The sequence below is a fragment of the Podarcis erhardii genome, assembly GCF_964252035.2.
Source record: "Podarcis erhardii genome assembly, chromosome: 12".
Taxonomy (NCBI): domain Eukaryota; kingdom Metazoa; phylum Chordata; class Lepidosauria; order Squamata; family Lacertidae; genus Podarcis; species Podarcis erhardii.
Window position 1 is genome coordinate 17,148,100 of NC_138513.1, and position 22,494 is coordinate 17,170,593.

At 41.8% G+C, this 22,494-nt stretch overlaps 1 protein-coding gene across 1 annotated transcript; it reads right to left on the bottom strand.

Annotated features, from left to right (window-relative positions):
* Positions 1-2,100: 2,100 nt before the first annotated feature.
* RAB18 (RAB18, member RAS oncogene family) lies at positions 2,101-14,780 on the bottom strand. The gene is made up of 7 exons (XM_081834575.1): positions 14,621-14,780; positions 11,144-11,199; positions 8,686-8,747; positions 6,889-6,961; positions 4,973-5,091; positions 4,825-4,891; positions 2,101-3,477 (listed from the first exon to the last, which is right to left on the bottom strand). Exons 1-7 carry the CDS (start codon positions 14,686-14,688, stop codon positions 3,305-3,307), a joined length of 618 nt encoding a protein of 205 aa, XP_081690701.1. The 5' UTR covers positions 14,689-14,780; the 3' UTR covers positions 2,101-3,304.
* Between the last annotated feature and the right edge of the window lie 7,714 nt (positions 14,781-22,494).

The window sequence follows — 22,494 nt, forward strand, 5'->3', positions numbered from 1 at the left end:
AAAGATTGCCCAGGTAACTATTGACTGGTCAGCTTGACATCAATAACAGGAAAGGCCCTAGAACAAATAAACGGTCAATCTGTGAGCACTTAGAAAGCACGCTATGATTACTAAGACCCAGCATAGGTTTCTCAAAAACAAACCGTGTCAGATGAATCTTTTTTGAGAGTTACAAGCTTGCTGGATCAGGGAGATGCTATGAACATAGTATATCAGGATTTCAGTAATGTTTTTGACAAAGTCCCCAATGGTATTCTTGCAGAGAAGCTGGTACAATCTGGGCTGGATGAGGTAATGGTTAGATGGATTTGTAGCTGGTTGACCAAACCCCAAGAGTGCTCACTAATGGTTCCTCATCATCCTGGGGAAAAGGGGGGCAAGTGGGGTGTCCCAGGGTTCTGTCCTGGGGCTATTGTAGTTCAATCTCTTTATAAATGACTTGGATGGAGGAGTTGAGGCAATGCCCATTAAATTTGCAAGTAACACCAAACTGGGAGGGGTAGCTAATATCACAAGACAGAATCAGGCTTCAAGATGACCTTAACAGATTGGAGTACTAGGCCCAAACTAACATGAATTTCAATAGGGAAAAAAAGTAAGGTTCTGCACTTAAGACAGGAAGAACCAGCTGTGCAAATGGGAAACACCTGGCTTACCAGTAGTACATGTGAAGAAGATTGAGGGGTCTCAGTAGACCACAAGCTTAACATGAGTCAAGAGCGTGGTGCTGCAACAACAACAACAACAAAAAATACTGTATTTTTCACTCTATAAGACGCACCAGACCACAAGACGCACCTAGTTTTTGGAGGAGGAAAACAAGAAAAAAAATATTCTGAATCTCAGAAGCCAGAACAGCAAGAGGGATCGCTGCGCAGTGAAAGCAGCAATCCCTCTTGCTGTTCTGGCTTCTGGGATAGATGTGCAGCCTGCATTCGCTCCATAAGACACACACACATTTCCCTTTACTTTTTAGGAGGGAAAAAGTGAGTCTTATAGAGCAAAAAATACGGTAAATGCTATTCTAGGCTACATCAACCGAAGTAGCATGTCCCAAACAAGGAAAGTAATAGTACCACTCTATTCTGCCTTAGCAACACCTGGAGTACTGTGTCTGGTTCTGGGCACAATTTAGAAAGATACTGAAAGGCTGGAATGTGTGAGAGGTGACAATATGATCAAGAGTCTGAAAACTAAGCCTTATGAGGAATGGTTGAGAGAATTGGATAAGTGCCAAAAGTAAACAACTGATGCAGCTGCTACTTGATCCAGTTTCATCAACTGGAAAAGCCATTGCAGTAAGTGCAATACCAAAACATATCCACAAAGGGATAAGCTGTGTGATACAAGCTGAAAATTTGTGACCCAACTATTACTTGCCTAGCACTTGCTTTGATATGGAAAAGTCAAATCTTGGCACCTTGTTTCTGTTCCACGTTGCCTTAGTAAAACATGGGGATCAAAAAAAGTTTAACTTTGGGAAAAGCTAGAAGAAATTCAAAATGAGGCACTTTTGGGTGCTTGCAAGTTTCATGTTACAGCATGGCCTCCAAAAAAAGATGTGCACTGACCACTCCTCTTATCTTTGCAAATACAACAACTGGTTCAGTTAATCAGTTCAGCCTCCATCCCAAGTGAAATGCAAAGGTTCCTTTGGTTATTGAAGAACAGGAATACGGAGAACAAGACACCACACAAAACTTAAGCACATATCCTATGATAAAAAGATGGCAGATGCTTTTCAATCTTTATTCTGTAGTTAGGAACACACCTCTCTGCAATAATATATGATTCTCTCCCATCTATTCAAGAGGCATTTTGCAATCTTTACACTGGGCAATATGCAGTTCAGCAAATGTGCCATATATTAAAATGGCGGCATACATCTGAAAACTGTTCATTTAGCCTAAGGAGTGTGAACATTTACTTACAATGTTTGGCTATAGAACTTCAAAACTCTAATAGTTTCCCAACGAGTATAGAAAGTCGAAATTAAAGGTTTAAGTAAAATGTATTTAAGTGACAACAGCTGATATACTTGGTGAAAGACCAGATGGTGTGCAGCCCATAAGTGTACAAAAAAGCAACATTATAAAGGTATTTCAGTTTACTGTATATATTTACAGGAAATTGCACAGTAGCTCATACTGCGAAATATCAGTACCCCACAGTATTTTAAGTCATTAGTGTTGTCTATTACAGGATCAATAGTCCAAGAGATCTTCAATTGTGTCTTACAAAATTCACCTGTACATGAGGAAGATGTTACAAAAAAGTGAATACTGTGAAAAAAATTTATTAGTCTATACAAGTTCTCTTAAACGAGCAATTCATTGGCTGTTTGTTACAGCAAATTCCAATGAAATAGCACATGCCTTACACATACACACCCAGAAGACAGAGCTTTTAAACATTATTTAAGCTTCAGAACCAACAGCCACAAGTTGAGCAGTCATCTGGTTCAGACCATTCAAATTACATATGAGCAACAGTTTTGAGTTACTGAAATTAAATTACATTGCTAACATTTAGAAACAAGCATTCAAAGCTTGGCAAAGTGATTCACAATGAGACTCCATTAAGCCTGTAACCTAAAGAAAAAAATTCTCCTGCAGGTCCATAGCACACTACATCATAAATGCCATGGTGCAAGAGTGCCACGCGCACACACATTCAGGATTAAAAAAAAAATCCAATTAGACAATCATAGTATTCACTGAAGTGAAAAAATTTAAAATCTCCTCTTTTCACCCAACCCCCGCCAAAAGTAATTTGCACCTTTCAAGATCACAGATTTTAACTGGGATTAGTTACAAGCTAGAAAAAGTGTTGCTTAAAGCTAAAAAGAGATTGTATATCCATGCTGTTAAACTGGTAAGAAAAGGCCTTTGCCAATAAAATTGTGCAAATTTTACATGTATCGACTTGTACCATTTGAGATTTGTGTGCCTCAAACAGTGCCATAGTTGAGTTAAAGACCCGAGTTAAACAGAATGAAGCCAACATGTGTTTGAAATATTTCCCCAAAGTAATTCCATGATAATTATGAAATTTGAGTGTATTTGTTCCTGCAACAAGTTCTTATGCTACATATAAAAAGAACCTATACGTTTCAAATTAGGCATGCTAACCATAACACTTCTCAACTGGAAAAGCTGCAGAGCACATTTTCCTAGAAAAATGTTCACTGCCGTGATACACAAATATGTGCAAACCGCAAGGTCCCTAAAATAGCAGATGTAAATTTATGTACAGAGGACACCACTATCCATTTAAATACACCAAAGAATAAATCTTCCGGAGTTTATAACACAGAACAGTAGCCACCGCAGCCGCCTCGATAGCCCTCTTCATTGTTTGACAACTTTACACCTCTGTTTTGGCTCTCACTTTCCCACAGTCCTGGAGTCTGTATGATTTTCTCAACAAGCTCCTCAAAGGCACACTGTACACCATCACATGTTTTTGCACTTGCCTCTGCGGGGGGGAAGAAGAGATGAAATGTTAGACATGTGTCACTGTGTGTTGTCCCAACTTCCTCTTCCATGGGTGCACCATTAAGCAGGCAGCACCATGGCTCTGTCATTTGCACACCAATGTAGGTGCAAAATTCTTGAAGACTTAGCTTAGTGAAACTGATAGTTTGGAAAAAGGCTTTTGCATCACAGTAAGTAAAGAATATTGAGTTTCTCATCCCCAAGATTTGTGTTTCATGAAGATTTCATCAAACGGTACACACGAACACACTGTGTCAAGCTGTAAGTGAACAAACATGGTCTCAGGCCTTCTCAGGGAGAGACAGATTGCTAACTGAAGTCATGTCAGAAGAAAGGAGGATGTCAGTGCCTGGAGGAGACAGCAGCAGCAGCAATACCTGTTCTGCTGAAAAGCACACCAAAACCCCCACAGGAGCTACTGGCAGAATCTGGCACCTTCCTCTTTGAAACTGCATCCTCAGGGAAGAGGGATGCAGAGAGAGAAGCAGATTTATCTTTACCTCTCTTAGCAAAAGAGGTGCATGAAATGGGAGACTCTTGAAATCAAGCTAGAAGGTAATGTAAAGGTGCAAAGGTAAAGGGACCCCTGACCGTTAGGTGCAGTTGCAGACGACTCTGGGACTGCGGCACTCATCTCGCTTTACTGGCCAAGGGAGCTGGCGTACAGCTTCCGGGTCATGTGGCCAGCATGACCAAGCTGCTTCTGGCGAACCAGAGCGGTGCACAGAAACACCGTTTACCTTCCCGCCGGAGTGGTACCTATTTATCTACTTGCACTGGCATGCTTTTGAACTGCTAGGTTGGAAGAATCTGGGACTGAGCAACAGGAGCTCACCCCGTCGCGGGGATTTGAACCGCTGACCTTCCAATCGGCAAGCCCTAGGCTCAGTGGTTTAAACCACAGCGCCACCCACGTCCCCGCAGAAGGTAATGTAACAGTATTTAAATCAAGGCAACTGCAACCATTTCACCACCTTTGCCCATTAATGGGACCCACGAGATATTCCTCTGCGCAATTCATTGAAATAAAAGGACATAAACAGACCCTGGTGGATGGTACTCATGGCATCCAAACAAGAACCAATGTGACAACAGCTGTACAGCTGTCATATTTCATAGCCTACATAAAGTAACAACACAGTGGCATATACTTTGCGAATTTAGTTCCACAACTTTACTTAGCTTACATTAATCCTGCTGTTGTAAAATACAGCTTAATTCTCCAAAACATGCACCACCACAACCCTAGCCATTATTTCTTGTCGTACAAAAATTGCAGCTAAACAGAACATTCCACCACACTTTGCATTCCTTTTTAAGGACTTACCTATGAACAACATGGAATGTTTTCGGGCAAACTTGAGACCCTCATTTCTGTCAACTTCTCTGTTTTCCTACAACAAGCAGAACTGTCAGACACTTATAAAAAAAAGCTTATGAATCACAGGGGGGAAATATATTTCAGGGCTACTCACCTTATCGATTTTGTTTCCTACTAACATTTTAACTATATCATTTCTTGTGCAGTATGTTTCTAGTTCAGTTAGCCAGTTGTCTAGTTTAGCAAAAGTGTCTCTTCTTGTGACATCATAAACTGAAATCAAGAATTAATAGCAGTCAGTGATGCATGTATTTCAAGGTTAAGAACGAAACAAACATTTCACCTTCAAATTTATAACCCTTTCTCTTGCCAAATTAGTTGCAGCACTGCAAAACTCACTCACCTACCTACCCACCCACCCCACCATAGCACCGAGAAAGGGCTCTGGAGAAAGCCTGATCTGCAGGTGGGACCAATCCTCCACCTATCCCATGCCACCTCAGGGAAGGGGCTTGCCTAATGAGATGGCCAGCCTTGAATTTAGTTATGACAACAAAGTTTAGAAACTAGACAGAGCCATGATACCAGTAAATGACTTATTGAACTGTGGCTCTTCCCTTATTACCTCTGAGTCCTCTTCTGCAATCAGCCACTGTAATCCTTGCTACTGACTTTCAGCTGTCACCTGAAGACCTTTTTATGCCAACAGGCCTATGTAGTTATTCAAACTTTTTTTTTATTGCCTAGTCTTCTTAATGATTATTTTCTATTGTTTTATGGTATTTTATTGTATATGTTGTTGTACAACACCTTGGCATTTTACATGAATTTGTTGTATACAAATATTTTTATTAATAACAATAAACAATAGAACCAGAAGTCCATTTTGCAAGGTTGAGACTCCTCTGAATTGCCAGCCGTTGACTGATCAAAGCTAAGTGGCTGCTGACAACTAGACATCTGCTTAATCTCTTATAAGAGACTCAGCCCAGGTAATGTATTTAGACAAAGAAGTCTGACTGGATGGCTCCGGCCTCCAATCCAGGTAGCTATCTCACTGAGAACCTAACTGCATTATTCCTCATTGAAAAACCAACACAATTGCAATATTGTTTACAAAAGGTTTCAGTAGCTGTAAGTTCGTGAACCTTTGGTAGATCAGGGAGGCACAAAAGCTTTCTCTGTGATTTGAGGTATATTGGCAAAAAAATTACTCCCCCCCCCCCTAAATTATGTTGATTGAGGGGAGGGGATTTTGTGTGGATGGGGTGCAAGCTCCATTCAGTTCTGGTACTCAACACAACTTCATGGGCTCAGAATTGTTTAATTATAGACATGTCTTCTTTTGAATCTGGCTCCAGTTGGTGGATCTCAGGGTACTATTAAAACACAATGCTTGAAGTCTGCTCACCCCTGGGGTAGATAATGAAGTGAAGATGGAGGAACCTATTAAAATGTACTACTACAGCAAGTTGGAGATGGTTCCCAAGCAAGCACCTCAAGGATTACCTGGAGGAATGTCCCTTTCTTTTTCTATGAAAGAGCTAACTCTGCCCAGAAATGCACTGTAGCTTCCCTTTCTCCCCTCTCTTATTAAGTGAAGCAGATGCCTGTGTCATCAGATTGAGCAGATAGCAGTTCGAGGATGTGTAACCCTGAGCCTGTCAGTCATGTGCCTGCTCAAAATTCCTTCCACACTTGCTTTACATGTGAGCACACACAGGGAGAAATTCAAGAGCCTGTATCTTGTCCCCTGGGAGAAAAGCAGCTGGGGAGGGGAACTGGAGCACAGTGGCTGGAGAAAAACATCACCCTGCACTCAATCTGAAAAAAAAACCCAACCACCTGCAGCTTCTTCACCCAGTAATATAAAGCCTGCAGACAGAGAAGGAAGAGAAACAGCAAGAGCTACCTACAGAACTCCACCCTCCAGCAATTCCCACAGTTCTTATTTCTAACTTGCCACCCATTTGCCTGTGTAATGGTAAAATTACAGTGAGGCAAAGAGTTTCAGTATCATGCCCTATACCAGAAAATGTACAGATAAGCAGTAACCAGCTGCATGCTTACCTAATATAACACCCTGTGCTCCTCTGTAATAGCTGGGTGTTAACGTTCTGAACCGTTCCTGACCTGCAGTGTCCTAAAAAATTCAGACAATTTTGAGAACTGATTTGACATAGTTAAACAGATTTTTCCTGAAACTCCCACAACAGGCAGCATGCATCCTGATATTTTGTATTTTCACCTAGAAAGAACTTTCTGATTTGCATCTTCAAGACTGCAAACCTTTTCATGCCAAAGCTTAACAGGATACACTTCCTGGATTCTACAAAGGTATCATGTGCAGAGTACAGCAGGTCTTTACTATGTGAAAGCCTATGGCAATAGACATACAATTCTATTTGCCCATTACAAACAAATATGCACAAAGTTCCTCCTTCCATGTGCTAGAGACCTTATCTAGCCATTTCTTCTTCTATAGCAGGGTTTCCCAAGGTGGTCAATATTGATCCTCCTGAGGGCAGTAAAACTGTGCAGAGGGCAAATAAAGACTAAAGGAATGAAAGGGGGTTAAAAAGGGCCTGGGGTAGGAAAGAATTTTATGAGGCACAGTACAAAAAAAAAAATTAATAGGAACTATGAGCCACAGGAGCATGTACACTGTGCACTTCCCTTGCCAATAAGGAACCTCTGCTGCTGGTATTTCCAACATCATGCATGGCTAAAGCTGGGTTCAGCCATGTTTGTGCTCTTCTGAACAAATAAACAGGCTGAATGTCAAACAATGCTGTGACTTAAGGCTCAAATCCACAAACTTACAGCCCAATATTCAAAAGCCCAATCATCTCATTTGAGAAGATAAAAAGAATAGTATTGTTTCACTACTTTTAACTTCCTTATTTTACTTCTAAGAGTCACAATGATTGAAATGATTAATAAATAACTGATTAATAAATGTTGATTATATACTGATATTTATTTTATTGCATATACTTTTCTTAAAATTTGAGTTGGGTTGAGATGTACCTTGGTCCTGCAACTGTTAAGTAGGTTTGAACTTCCCCTGCATCAGCTGATTGATGGGGAGTTCAAAGCTGCTTGATTTGTGCATGTGTGCTAGTTCCCCCCATGGCAGGGCTGATCAAATTCAACATATATCACAACATATATCACCAGCTAAACATTGTGATATCCCGATATACCACAATGTCTGAAATAAGGATGTAACTATTTGGAGGCGATGGGGCAATTGTCTTAGCAACTGCAACTACTTAGCTAACTGATACATTTTCACTTACCTTTAACATATTGTTACAATTCTTATTTTATAGTACAGAGCAACAAGGGTAGCAGGAATCATGAGAGAAGCGATGACCGGCTTCATGGTTTTTCCCACATCACAATTTTTTACAAAGCATATGGACACACTGCGATTTGCCATGTCAAATATTATGAAACCGTTACTACAATGTGCACTTCAAACCTATTTTGTACGATGCATCACTAAATCGCCCAGCCCTACCCTGTGGGGAACTTCCTTGCTGAAGCACCTGAACCCTGCAGAAGTTTTCAATATGCAGATTCACTTTCACCACAGCAATGTTTTATTGAACTGTAGTCTACTGACCAGTTGCTCAACACAAAAGGTACACTGTTGCTTGCCAGGACTGGCTTTGATAACACTAGAAAAAGTATTCAGGTATCAATATTGTTTTGCTGTAAGCCACTTTGGCAATGGCCCATTGTGGAAAAGCAACATCTGATTAACATCAATTAATCAGTCAATCAGTCAGTCAATCAATCAATCAATCAATCCATACATCATTAAATAATGCAAGGTTCACATGCGTTATTAGGACTTACCCAAATTGCTAGTTTAGCCTTGTTTCCGTCAACAGATATTGTTTTCACTTTGAAGTCAACACCTACAAGAGAAGAATACTTAATGCTCTCTCCAAAAGGACAGAAGTTAAAACAGAAAACATACCAGATATTGTGGGCTACAACTCTCATCAGCCCCAGCCAGCATGGCTAATATTCAGGGATGATAGGAATCATAATAATTCTGACTCTTTCTGAATCATTATTCTATCTGCACCTAATATTCTAGCACAATAATTTGGAGATAGACAAATATTCCGTGTGTTTATGACTTGTTATGCTTTCAGATGAACTGCAAGTTTGCAACATGTGGCAAGATATAGGTGAAAAAAGCAGCAAGTTTTAATTAGCTCTATGTTTTGCTATTAAATAAAGCTCAAAAGCAAACCAACACAAAGAACATTAAATGTTGAAGGCAAACTACTGCAGAGAACCAAGCGACCCATTTTACACAAGGTCATAACTTCTATATAAACATCAATTTCACATAGGAAAACTGAATCTCGCGTTAATTTGCCACATGCAACACAGTCAAGAAAGCAAGTGTACATTTTCATGAACCCTACATCATATAAAACTGGTTCCAATACCGAAGTAACGTTTGTGTAACAAATGCTGTAATTAGCTGCCCAGAAAATGTATCTATGGTGACTTCCATAATAAACTACCCATCTCTGCATTGCTTGGCTGGCAGAAGTCATTCACAAAACAGAGGCAGAAAAAGAATGATAGATATACCTCTGTTCATTTTGCTATTTGTTTTGAGATAGAAATGTAAGAGGGCCCATAATGTCATCACACAACTCAAGGAAGGGACAATCAGCTTCAGCAGCATCTAATAATGATAACTGTGGTGGTGGTAATAATTTTATTATTTGTACTCCGCCCAACTGACTGGTTTGCCCCAGCCACTCTGGAAAGCTTCCAATAGATAAAAAAATAAAACCACAAACATTAAAAACTTCCCTATCTTCAGCTGTCTTCTAAAAGTTGTATAATTATTTATCTCCTTAACATCTGATGGGAGGGTGCTCTACAGGGCAAGTGCCACTACTGAGAAGGCCCTCTGTCTGGTTCCCTGTAACCTCGCTTCTCACAATGAGGGAACTGCCAGAAGGCCTTCGGGGCTGGATCTCAGTGTCTGGGCTGAACAATGGGGATGGAGATGCTCTTTCAGGTATACAGGGCCAAGGCCATTTAGGGCTTTAAAGGTCAGCACCAACACTTTGAACTGTGCTCTGGGAGTCAATGTAGATGCTTTAGGACCAGTGTTATATGGTTATATTGTCTTGCAGTCAAGACAACCATCCAGAATGAATGAGGAAGGTTTGTGCCTGCTCTGCAACCAAATTTATGTACTCAAGAGCTCTTTTTCACAAAGAGGTTCACTTCTGGAGTAAAAAAGTCCCCTGTAGACAAATGTAAGCTCTCTACTTGTTTACATGTGATTTTCATTAAATTTGAATCTGCTATTTCTCATCAAAATCTTATGTGGCAGCTGTGGCAACTCCTGCTGATCATGACAAATTCCACCAGCGTCATATTTCTCCCTTACAGAATCCTCTCCAACAGCCCCGCCTTGTAAATTTCAAATGCTATAGTTCCATGCTTTATCCTTTGATCTATTTGACCTCATCACTGCTGAACTATGTAGGCCTCACAATTCAAAGCTATTAACATCTTCTCCCAAACAAACCAAAATGCTAAATATAGCCATGATCTTTGTACAGTCTTAGCAACATATGCAGAATACATGAACACAAAAAACAGAGACCATTACATTGTTTCTGTAGAAATGCCCACTTTAAAATGCTAAATGCTTGAAAAACAGTATCAATTTTGACAAGGAGAAGGATTAAGAAGTTCAACTCCTCCTGAAAAGTTTTTAAGACAAGTTGCAGATAGCAAAGCATGTGCGTTTACTATTTGTGGGCTTCCAAACCAAGTAGTGTCTCCACTTGACATACTTCAAATTCCTACCATCACTCACTCATTCAGGGCTTATGTGAAAATCAGACTTAACTATGAAGTGTTTCACAGGTTCAGCCAATTTATAATATTTGATATCACTATATTTGATCCTTGCAGTTTTCAAATTACTAGCAGCTATTTTGTTCTGCATATGCAGAATCTGACTTGTCAGAATCTAACCTGTCATCAAATTCAGACGTAGCTGCAATGCTGACAAAAAGGTGAGTAAACTACACTGTCAGCTTCCTTATGTTTCCATTTTACAATGGGGGCATGGTCGGGGTGAGAGGTGTCTAAACTTCCAATTTAAGCAAATTTCTAACAGCAAATGTCGCCTGGTTTTTGTGCCAGTGCTGCGGCTTTTCCTTATTAGGGATCAACTTTCTCCATTGCAGTGTCTCCACTTTTAACAGCATTACTATCAAATAGTCTGAATTTGATCTAAATAACAGAGGCATCACAAACTTACCAATTGTTGCTGCAAGTTCTGGATCAAATGTATCATCGGTAAACCGTAACAGAAGGCTGCACAAAGGAGAAGGGCATTTGATGGAGAAAGGAGGAGAAAATGAGCACTGCAATAATTATATTTCAGAGATATAACTATCCAACCAGAGACATTTGTAACAGATCTCAGATTTGCGTTGCCAAGTAACATGATTGTAACAGAACATTCACCCTCTCCCCTACCAGATTTCAATTTTTTTTAGGACAGTCAACTCTCCCTCCTCCAGAAAATAAGCTTATCCTCTTTTAACATTAACTCTTGTGCAAGCAAACTTGCAGCTCTATTGAGAAAGACTGCCTAAGACAGTGCCACAGAGTTCCATTCTAGACTTCTTGAACTCACTAGGGTATGGTAGGGCTGCCATATTCCAAAAAGGAAATTTGCCAAAATCTACACTGCTGATACTGCACAGCAGTAGAAGAATGTTAAAGTGTTGAGATAGCAACATCAGGAGATACCCATTGGACTTGTGAATGTGCTATGTAATACTGAGTGGTTAGAAGTTAGCTGCAAAGAAAGGCTCTGTTTGAAAACTGAACGACAAATCACTCTTCTAGGGCTAGGGAACCTCTGGCTTTCAAGATGTTGTTGAACTGCAACTCCCATCATCCCTAGTCATGGTGGCTGGAGGACCAAAGGTTCACCATGTGGTCACGGTTCTGCTGTAAGGATTACTATATTGTATGTGTTTACACACACAGCACAACACACAAAATATGCTAAATAAGTGACAAGCAGTGTTAGAAACAATGAAAGCTAGGCGCTAAATGGCACCTTAAACCTATGTTATGGGTGCAACAACAGAATATCTAGGCACACTTTTTTAATAACAAGAATACAAAGCTGAAAATGATTGAAATATATGTTCATTTTTCATATGGCCTAGTCCTTCCCCTGCCCACCCCCCTTATATTCTTAAGAGGGTCTCTTCTCCAGTATTTAGAAAGTAGCTGGAATTGGGAAGGCAGAAAAGGGTCCTCGTTTCCTTCCACTTTGCAGTTTTAATCTGAAATCTTTGGCGCAGTACTGCACCCAGAGCTCAGAAACTGCTTGAACCAATGAAATTCCCTGTCACAAGATGCACCTAGAACAATAGGAGTTTTGAACACTGGTCACAAGGTTACACCTACAAGTCTGCTAAAGTCTGCTAAAGTCTATCACACCTACCGAAATTCTACTTAAACATGAAACTCTTTTACACTGCTGATGGAAAATGTCCAGGGTCCAACAGTAGCAGAATTCAGGTCTCTGGAAGGTATCACTCTTTCTAAATAACTAGCGTATCAAGTTCTCTCACCAAGAACAGTTCACTCAAAAGCATGTATATGACACTGGACTGTGCGCATAAAAATGCACCACTCTTCCCTCTCCTCCTCCCCTGCCAGTCCTTCATCTGCAGTCCTATTGGAAACCAAAGGTCTGTGAAAGCATCTCAACTGTATAGCTAACACAGCATCAAACTACTGCAAGAATTCCAGAGGCTTAATTGTTAGTTTGGAACCAAAAAACAAGTTGATAGCTCTCCTTACAGCGGATTACAGGTAAGCAGCCTGTTGTAATAAAGTGAAGCTTTCTGAGGTCACATACTTGGAGATGACCTAATCCAGAAGAAATCTAAAGTCTTGGCTGCCAGCACTGAGTCCTTACAACATCTTACAGAGTCATGTACAAGGGGGTGGGGCACTGACTCTGCACTTTATACACACATCCTCCACAAATTTGTTAGCCTCTTCAATTTTGTAAATTCAAAACAGCAGACTTGGTTACTAAATATATTGGTCTAACATATACAAGAACACTGGCTTCAAATAACATGAAGCATTATTGATGGTGCTGCCATGGAGTCAAACACCACACTGATGGGTAGAAACAAATGTCTGTCATTTATACAGACATGATATATGTGAAAAAGTTATGTAAGTGGTTTTAAGGTCATGAATTAGTCTTTCAATATAGGCTGTTTCTTCTGCATACTTTCCTTTGTATCCTAAAGGATGTCCAAACAGTGTACAAGTTCACATGATGAATAAATTGATGATCAATTTATGACACAGACACAGCACAATGGGCTGTACTTCACAACCCAGCAATAGTAGGACAGGGATTATGTGGAATCTAGCTAGTAATTGTGAGAGAGACACTGTAGACAAGGCAAAGGTTATTGTGATTGAGAAATGAGAAGGAGCCCAGATATGAACAGAAGCTCAGCAAGACACAGATAGACAAAGGAGGCTCTTTAGAACAAGGGGCTAGAATATTTATTTATGACAGCAAACACCACTAGGGAGGGAATGCAGATCCTTAAACGACTTCATATCTAGGTACTTGGAGTATCTCTCTAAAAGTGGGACTCACAAGGAGCGCCTGCTGGACAGACTTTAGTCTGTTCTTCACAAACATCTGCTGTTCCAATTTCAGTTGCTGTGCATTATGTGGAAACATGGGAAGGGCCCTATGCTCCATGGTGAAACGCCCTTTCACCTTCCAAAAGGCATGCCTTGCACCAACTCTAAACTGATTCCAGAACCAGGTCAAGTCCTGGTTATATTCCCTCAAGCATTTGTTGCCTAACACTGCAGTTTGTTTATTTTAAAAGTGGCATCTACTTATCATTTTGTGCCATTTTGAGTTACTGTTTTATAAACGAGCTACATTTCACAGCAAGGCCAAAGAGCGCCAGGTAGGGCTATAAACATTTTAACGAGAGAGGAAAAAGACCATTTGAATCCTGATTTCTCCAATATAAACCCAGGTTACCAACTCTTACTCCGACGTGTGATCCTACCCGTTGGCTCCTCACCTAGCAAGCCTGACAGTGCCCTACTCTCCCCAGACACGTTGCAAAGGCAAAGTTCAGAGAAGGGGCGAAGAAACCTTCTCGTGGTTGCCCAAGAACCAGATGCAATGGCTGCGAGGTAAGGGGCTGAGCCCCGGGATGTTGTTCCAGAACCAAAAGGCTCCAATAATCAAGCAGCAGGCCGGCGTGTGGAGGAAACCGAGCCTCTGTGCATATGCAGAAGGCGTCGCCCTGATCTGCGGAGACAACAAGCCAGAGGGGGAGCTTTGGCCACAGCCAGGGGAGGGGGCGCCCCCAGGGACGAATGGCCCAAGTCAGGGGGCGTGGCGTCCAGCCCAGCTGGAGCCCCGCCACCCGCCCCTCCCTCCTCCTCGGGAGTAAAGGCCTGAATCCGGCCAAGGCTTCCTCGGGAGTAAACCCCATCCAAGTCCATAGGCAACAGCCCCCAATAAGCAAGGGGGGCAGTTGCAGTGCGAGGGGGGTCTTGGCCCCCTGCCCCTCCCCGGCGACAAGGGGGGCGGAAACGCCCTCAGGCCGGAGGGGGGCTGCTGGGGGGGCGTCTGCCCGGCAAGGCCTACTCGGGGTGGGGCAAGGAAGGAAAGGCGAGGCCGCAGCCGAGGCCTAGCCGGCAGGAGCCTCACCTAGACTTGCCGACGCCGCTCTCTCCGATGATGAGGATCTTCAGCGTGGTCAAAATATCCTCGTCCATCCCGACAACCGGAGGCCTCTGGCCCGACCGACCCAGCTCCTCGGTCCCTGCTACGCAGACTGCCACGTCTTCTGCGCATGCGCCCACCCCACCCCCTCCGACTCGCCCTTATCCGCCTTCCCCAGGCGCCGCCTTTGTGCGCTTGCGCGCGGAAGCGGCCTTCCGCATCCCAGCTCTTGGCTCCGCCCATCCGTAGGTGGTGGTGTGGTGCGTCGCGCGAGCCGGTCGGCTCCTGGGGCGCAGGCGCGACGCCCGGGCTGTTTCCTCGCCGGTGTGGTGAGCTTCGGAAGAAGCCTTCAAAGCGCAGCGGCAGATGGAAGGAGGCGTCCCGAGAAGAGCTAGCTGGGAGCACGGGAAGGAAGCTGCATGGCGCCGAGCCTCCCAGAGATCCAGAGAACAAGAGCCTTTCTTCCCTGGCAGCACTTGGAGGCGAAACGGCTTGCAAAGCGCCGGGTCCGCTTAAAACGCATTTCAGAGGCTGCGCTGCGTGTTGTCATGATGAGTCACGGAGCCACCGAGGCTGCTGTTGTTGTTTAGTCGTGTCCGACTCTTCGTGACCCCCTGGACCAGAGCACGCCAGGCACTTCTGTCTTCCACTGCCTCCCGCAGTTTGGTCAAACTCATGCTGGTAGCTTCAAGAACACTGTCCAACCATCTCGTCCTCTGTCGTCCCCTTCTCCTTGTGCCCTCCATCTTTCCCAGCATCAGGGTCTTTTCCAGGGAGTCTTCTCTTCTCATGAGGTGGCCAAAGTATTGGAGCCTCGGCTTCAGGATCTGTCCTTCCAGTGAGCACTCAGGGCTGATTTCCTTCAGAATGGATAGGTTTGATCTTCTCACAGTCCATGGGACTCTCAAGAGTCTCCTCCAGCACCATAATTCAAAAGCATCAATTCTTCGGCGATCAGCCTTCTTTATGGTCCAGCTCTCACTTCCATACATCATACTGGGAAAACCATAGCTCTAACTATACAGTAACAGCATGCAAGTACAGTACACTATATGGCTGACATCAGTTATTCAGAAATGCTTATTATTTAAACGCATTTTCTTAGGTTGGCCTTGCCCGTCTTCTGGAGTTCACTTCCCCTTTTTTGAATGCTTAGAGAAGGTGGGCACACATTTGGCATCCAAATTGTCCTGGTGGCCTTAAAGGCAGGGTAGGAGATTCTGTGGCTCTTGGGATGTTGTTGGACTGGCAACTCCCATCAGCCTTGGCCAATTGTCAGCGATTATGTGAATTATAGTCCAGCGGCATCTTAAGCGTCACATGTTAATCACTCCTTCATTAAGGAAAATAACTACAGTAATTGAAGCTTTTGTGTTGTGAGTGTTTGGGAGTCCAAAACAGGGAGAGCAGTCTGGTGTTAAGGCTGCAGTGCGACTGGTTGCTAGTTGAAGGGGACAGAGGGAACTGGCATGCAAATGCAGCCTGTGTATATTTCCATAGGCAGCAATCAGAGGCCACAGACAAGTAGCATGGTCCATGGTCCGAGACAAGGAAAAGGTCAGATTCTAAGGCAGGGGTCAGAAAACTTTTTCAGCAGGGGGCCAGTCCACTGTCCCTCAGACCTTGTGGGGGGCCGGACTGCATTCTGAGAAGAAAAAAAAGAACGAATTCCTATGCCCCACAAATAACCCAGAGATGCATTTTAAATAAAAGGACACATGTAAAAGTACGCTGATTCCTGGACCGTCCGCAGGCCGGATTTAGAAGGTGATTGGGCTGGATCCGGCCCCTGGGGGCCTTAGTTTGCCTACCCATGTTCTAAGGGCAGCAGCTGCAAGTCCATGGCAAGCAGGCATGCAATGAAAGGACAGCAATTGATCTGTCCAATAAGTTGCCCAAAGTGGGGGACCAAACAGTCATACAAGCATAACTGGGGCCCTCTTGGCTTCCCAGATCACCTGGCCTGTGTATTAAGAAGACTTTTCTCTCTGGTTGTCTGTGTTAATTAAGCAACCTTGCTGACAAGAAGCCATGATCTCGCAATGCAGGTTTTGACCTTAAATTGTTAAAGTAAAATATATGTCTTACAGGAGTGGTTGCATTCAAACTTTGTTTCTGGTTTTTTTTCCAAGTGATAATCCATGATAATCAAAATATAATATTCCTATGAATATGGATGGAAGAAGCTATTGTTTGGAAAAAAATTGTGGAGCTGATTCAGTAGCAAAATGTACCAAAACTTTAAAAGACCTTTTATTATGTAATGTCATTTCCTGTTGGCATTATCTGTGTGGAGTGTCAGTTCTTCACAATGGGCAGTATCTGGCCAAATGAATGACATCATCTTCCTGTTGATGTAGTAAAGGAAGAAAATCATGTTTAACATGTTTTGTAGCAACGTCTAAGACTATGTAAGCTAGAAACCAGAATTATTCAATATAACAATCATATTTAAATAAATTTTAGTATCTCAATATACTTGTTATTATTTGTTGTAAGCCACCCTGAACAATTTTGGAGACGTAATATACATTTATTAGATAAATGGATGAACGGTTGTAACATTGTGTTTGCATTTTAAGAGGCCAGTGTCCAGGACAGTTCTGTGGCAACCCTAGCTCAGATAAAAAATATGTTTCCTTACAAAGAAAAATGTATTTTCACCTTCCCTAGGGTTACCACTAAGTTCACCGTGACACTAGGTTTTTAAAAAAGGAGAAACACCACCAGTTTAGCAAATACATTATATTTTGCCTCCAAAATTGTTCAAATGAGATTTAATCATGTAGCGAACTGAGGGTATTAATGTAGTGAAATCATGTGTTGAAATACCCCGACTTCCCTACATGTTTAATGCCCACTCTGCCTCTGAAAACCAAGTCCATGCAAAAGGGCTTGCCCCATATATACCAGGCATATATATGCCTCTGTCATATTCGTGCTAGAGTCTCTGGGTCACTTAACAGCCTTTCATCTCTGCACTCTCTCACTGCAACATGTGTTGAAAATCTGAGGTTCAGTTGTTCGTTTGTTGACAGATCTAATGAACGACATCTGGTACATATGCCAAAAGTTGAACAAGGGTGAAGAAGGGGAGAAGGATAATTCATTTCATGTGACTGTAGCTTTTGCCCACAGAATGAACTGTCTTAGGGAAATATACCCATCTTACTTGGAAACCTTCTATGGATCAGTAGGAAAAACACAGTGACCTCCTTTGTGATCAGCTACATGTGTTGACTCATAACACTTCCTCAGGCCTGTCTTCTCCCAGTTCAGCCTTGTTCCTCTCGAGAAAGGTTAATTAACAACAGCCGCATGGCATAAGCACAGCAAGAATAATTATATTAAACAGTGATGGCACATACCTTGCTTAAACTTGCACCAATAGCAAAGCATGCATGACTCAAGGTAAATGCTGTAGTGATAAATTTCATAACAATTTTAATGCCATAATAGTAAATTGGATCATAATAGCAACTAGGAGCTGTAGCTGAGTACGTTCTCCCATGTGAAGTAGCATCAATGGCATCAAATGCAAATGAAGGCTAACTTATTCATTTGTTAAAAATTCTTGACCACCTTTCTCAAATTGAAGCATGTATTAAGATGTAAACACAATAACTGAAATATAAATAGTACAGTAAACTGCACCATGTGTTGGAAGTCTTTTTAAGATAGCCAAATTTCTTAGCTTAATTGATTGTCAGACTCATTTCATTGTATATCTACAAATTGGAGGTAAAATTCAGACATGGATGCACTTACAAAGTATACACTCCCAAATTATGCTAAAACGTAGGGCTGTTAATCCAGAGAACTCTGTGATAATGTAATATATAGTAGCCCCTGCTCCATACCACATAACAAATCATTTAAAAACAAAACAGAGACTATCAAATATTAGCAGTCACATCAGTATTCTGCCTATCCCACTAATTCTTGAACAGCTGTATCCCCCTTCAGATGCTATCTTGTCTACCATTGACCCATGCCACCCCATGCATTTCCCTGCTTATGCCTCATAAAGGAGCTGAATGACATGACGTCATACAATATTTCTCCACTCTTAATTCAGTGGTTGCCAGCATGGCACCTGTGGATCAGATGGTGCTCTTGAGGTCTCCCTCTAGTTCTCATAAGACCTTGGAGTCCTTTCCCCATGTCTTTGTCATGACATGAAATGGTGAGAGTGGTTATCTTCTCTTTTGGAAAGAACGAAGAGTGGAAGAAGGAAGAGTAACCCTCTTTCCCATTTATTCTTTCATCTCTGCATTTCAATGCTCAGATTCGTTCTACTGGATCCAACTTTTACCCAGATGGCTTTGAAAAACAAAGTACGTATGGGTGTCTTCCTTTCCGTGTCTTTGATGGGGCAGCCGATCTGAGAAGATGGAATTGAAGTGGCTTGAGGGTAGCCCTTGCTCAAAAATCCAAATGTATTGACAGGCCTAAAAAAGTTTGGCGATACCTGCCTAATTATTGCCTTCCATTTGCAAGGAGTGAAGAAATGCTGAATAGAATGGTGGTGCATGCATTTCTTGCTAGACACTACAGGAAAGAAATATGTGGCAGACAAGAATCAGCAGCAGCTACACAATGCCTGTAATGTCTAGTTAGGGCATGAGTTTCTTAAGGTCTCAGCTGTCTCAGGTCCTGCTCCAAGAAAAAAAAGGGGGGGGAATCTGGCACCAAATGGGATGGGGACTGGTTAAACTACTTCAGCAAAGAGCCTTTCCCCATCTTCCCATAATGATATTAAGCCTGAACTACTTGCAAAGGAAAGAATGTCTTCTGGGACAGGCACTTGAACAGGGTTATTAAGTAGTCCTTGAAAGCAAGAGCATTACAGAATTGCAGATTCCTGCGCTGCTTGGTGATTAGTGCAGACGTCCCACTGGATTTCCTGCATCCACAGCCAATTCTGCTTCCCTTTGGTTCTTTGATTTCAGCATTTCAATCTATCTCACTTGTCTAATGTTCATAGCATCTGGTGACTAGAACAGAGTTACCGGGGCCGGGGTGTGAGATTTCGCACTGAATATTCTTCCTTGTGTTCCGCAAGAGTTTTTACAAAGCAACTCACATTTGTGGGAGGAGTACTTCATGATTTGGTTCGAATTGGGGAGAGTCAGGAGGTAGAGCTTGTGGATTTCATTAAGGGACTCCTGCATTTCCCCCCCAGCCCCACAACACTTGGAGCACTGAATGCGATGTTTAGTTATATTTCAAGATGGGAGTGGTTTCTCTGCCATTCAAGCCACCCACCTACATTGTCTTACAAAACAGTGAACTGCACAATCTCAGATCTTAGCAGATCAGTTTCATTGAATTTCACTGGATTTCTAGAGCTATCTAATGTCTGTGGCATTAGCAGTTGTATTCCAGAAACATTTTACATTTAAATCATCCCTTCATTATAATCTGCACTTCATTTGCCGATGGGAGTGATTCTGGGTTCCACAGTGCTGCATTATGAATCATTTCCTGCCTCCTCTAACCTTTTAACAATCTTCTCCCCTTTCTCATCCAAATGTTCTCCTTATATATATATTTCTAAGTAATATAATACAGCTTGACTAATATTCACAAATGTGTAAATACATATTCCTAGTCTATCATAATAAGTGTGTTCCCAGAATTTTCCATTGGCAATCTACGATTTCAGGTTTATGTGTTTTTGATTAGTTTCAGCTAATTTTCCTTAATTTTTTTGCTGGCACACTGCTACTTTAATGGCATTTTCGAATTTTTATTAATGCTTGCCACAAGTCGTACTATTTCCAGATGTCCAGATGCCATTGGAGTAAAAGAAACAAAAAGGCCAGCAATGCTGCGTTTAGAGCAGCAAAAGAACACATGTCTGATGCTGTGAAGACCAAAACTTTCATTTTCTTTACAATGACCCATTGTTCTTCCTTCTACTTCTTACGTATGTCCATGTTTCAGGTTTGCTGCAATACTGCAAAGTATGCAGAGCAGCTAAATACTTCTGTAGGAAAAAGAGGCAGTGCATTTAAATATATACTGTTAAACACCTACAGGTGGCATGGGTGTTAAGTCTCATTGATTTCAATGAAATTAGCCTCAATGTCACACACTATGTTTTGGAATGATAACAAACTGATCTGACTCGTTAGCAAAACCCATGATGCACATTTTCTCCAAATGGACTTTTGAATTTTACAAGTGTGAATATGAGGAAGAGCCACATGTTACCAATTTGCACATTTGCCTCACTTCAGAGGCTTAATGACTCCCCAATGCTGCAAAAATGCGATCCAGCCCTTAGGTTGCTTTCATAAGCTTATAAAACATTTGAATGTGATTTAAAAATAAATTAATGAATACAACTTTAAACAGCATGCAGCATGGAATGGAGTTATTATCACCACCCCATATTCTATTCCTGAAAACATGAAGGATGAAATTTAGAACTTTTAGGCCCCACAAGTAGACATGCAGTTCCCCCCCTTAACTTTCTGTCTTGTAGCCAATCCAAGTATCTGATCCTCCGAAAGATGTGGGCATGTAATAAAATATTTGTACACGGCAACATTCATGTTTAAACATTAACGTGATGCAGGCACATTGCACACCATGTTAAGATTGTGGCTGAAGTAAATGCCATCTTTTAACAAACTAAATAAAACAGATAAACTACACACAGTCGTTTTGTTTGTTGACATCAAACACTGAAATCATCTTCTAACCCAAATGACATTACTTTAATTCAATACAGAAGAAAAGAGCATAAGGAGCTTTGGTTTTAATCCTGTTAAATGCTAACTTTACAGTTTTTCTTGCCAGCGAACACCCTGTCTGATTGATGACCCTGATAACTTTCCTAGTGACCAGGTTTTTGAGAATAATAGGTACAATTCACATGCTCCTGCTGAAGTTTCAACCAGGGGTAGGTGCAAAATTGAGACAACAGTAAGTTGGCAGGAAATGAGTGGTTTTCAGAGGAAAAGTTTGGGAGCAAAGAAGAGGGGCAGGCCAATGAACAGATTACATCTGGAGCAGGCAACAAGCAACATCAATCATGGATGAATTAAAGAGGGTTGTTTGGAAATTTTCACCAAAGCCACCATAACTCGGGAGAGGTCAGTGCGTGAGAAAACTGTTAGCTATTTGGAGAAAGTAGGTCAAAATGAATCTATCTAGCCAATGTAAACTATTGTAATGTAGCTAGGACTGTCTTAGTTCAATCTAAAGGCCCAAACGTTAGTCTCCAGCTGTTACATCTGGATCCCAAAACTAGTATTTCAATTTTAACAGAGACCTTGTGCTGCAGATATATGGTTTTCAATAAACAGCTCCTAAAGCTATTGGTCTAGGCTTCAGGCTTCTGAATGAAAAACTCACTTCAGTGCTGAAGTGTACTCTGGGTTATGGATTTTACTTCTAACTCAAACCCTGGGACTTGCCCTTTGTAAACAAGGTATTCTCTGCTTAAATAATTTCCCCGTTTACTTTTTTTTTTTTTTTTTTTGCAAGTCTACTGGCCTTCTGTTTAGTGCATTGCCTTTCAGCACAGCAAGAGGTCTGTTTGTGTGGGTGAAATAAGAGATTTGTCCGGACAGCCAGAGTTCACTTTCTGCTGAAGATGGGAACATTATAGGTTCATAAATTGTTTCCTACATATTGAATTGGTCTAGCCATAGACTGCCTTTCTAGATGGTTTTTAAATTTTTGTCAATAATTCTTTCCCTTTTGCTTCCACCCCAGACCCATTGTGAGACCAGACCACAGCCTGCCTCCATCAAGCTGAGGGACGGGACAATTTCTTTGTCATGCTCATAAACAGAAGTCTGCATTTCAGATGGAGGACATTGCTGACTAGTCACCTAGAGCCA

Bases quoted from the DNA above. Each gene is read 5' to 3' on its own strand.
- RAB18 (XM_081834575.1), bottom strand. From the start codon at position 14,688: ATGGACGAGGATATTTTGACCACGCTGAAGATCCTCATCATCGGAGAG. The intron at 8,748-11,143 runs GTAAGTTTGTGA...CTTCTCTTGTAG, and splicing joins AGAACTTGCAGCAACAATTG to GTGTTGACTTCAAAGTGAAA. The intron at 4,892-4,972 runs GTGAGTAGCCCT...TGCTTGTTGTAG, and splicing joins TAGGAAACAAAATCGATAAG to GAAAACAGAGAAGTTGACAG.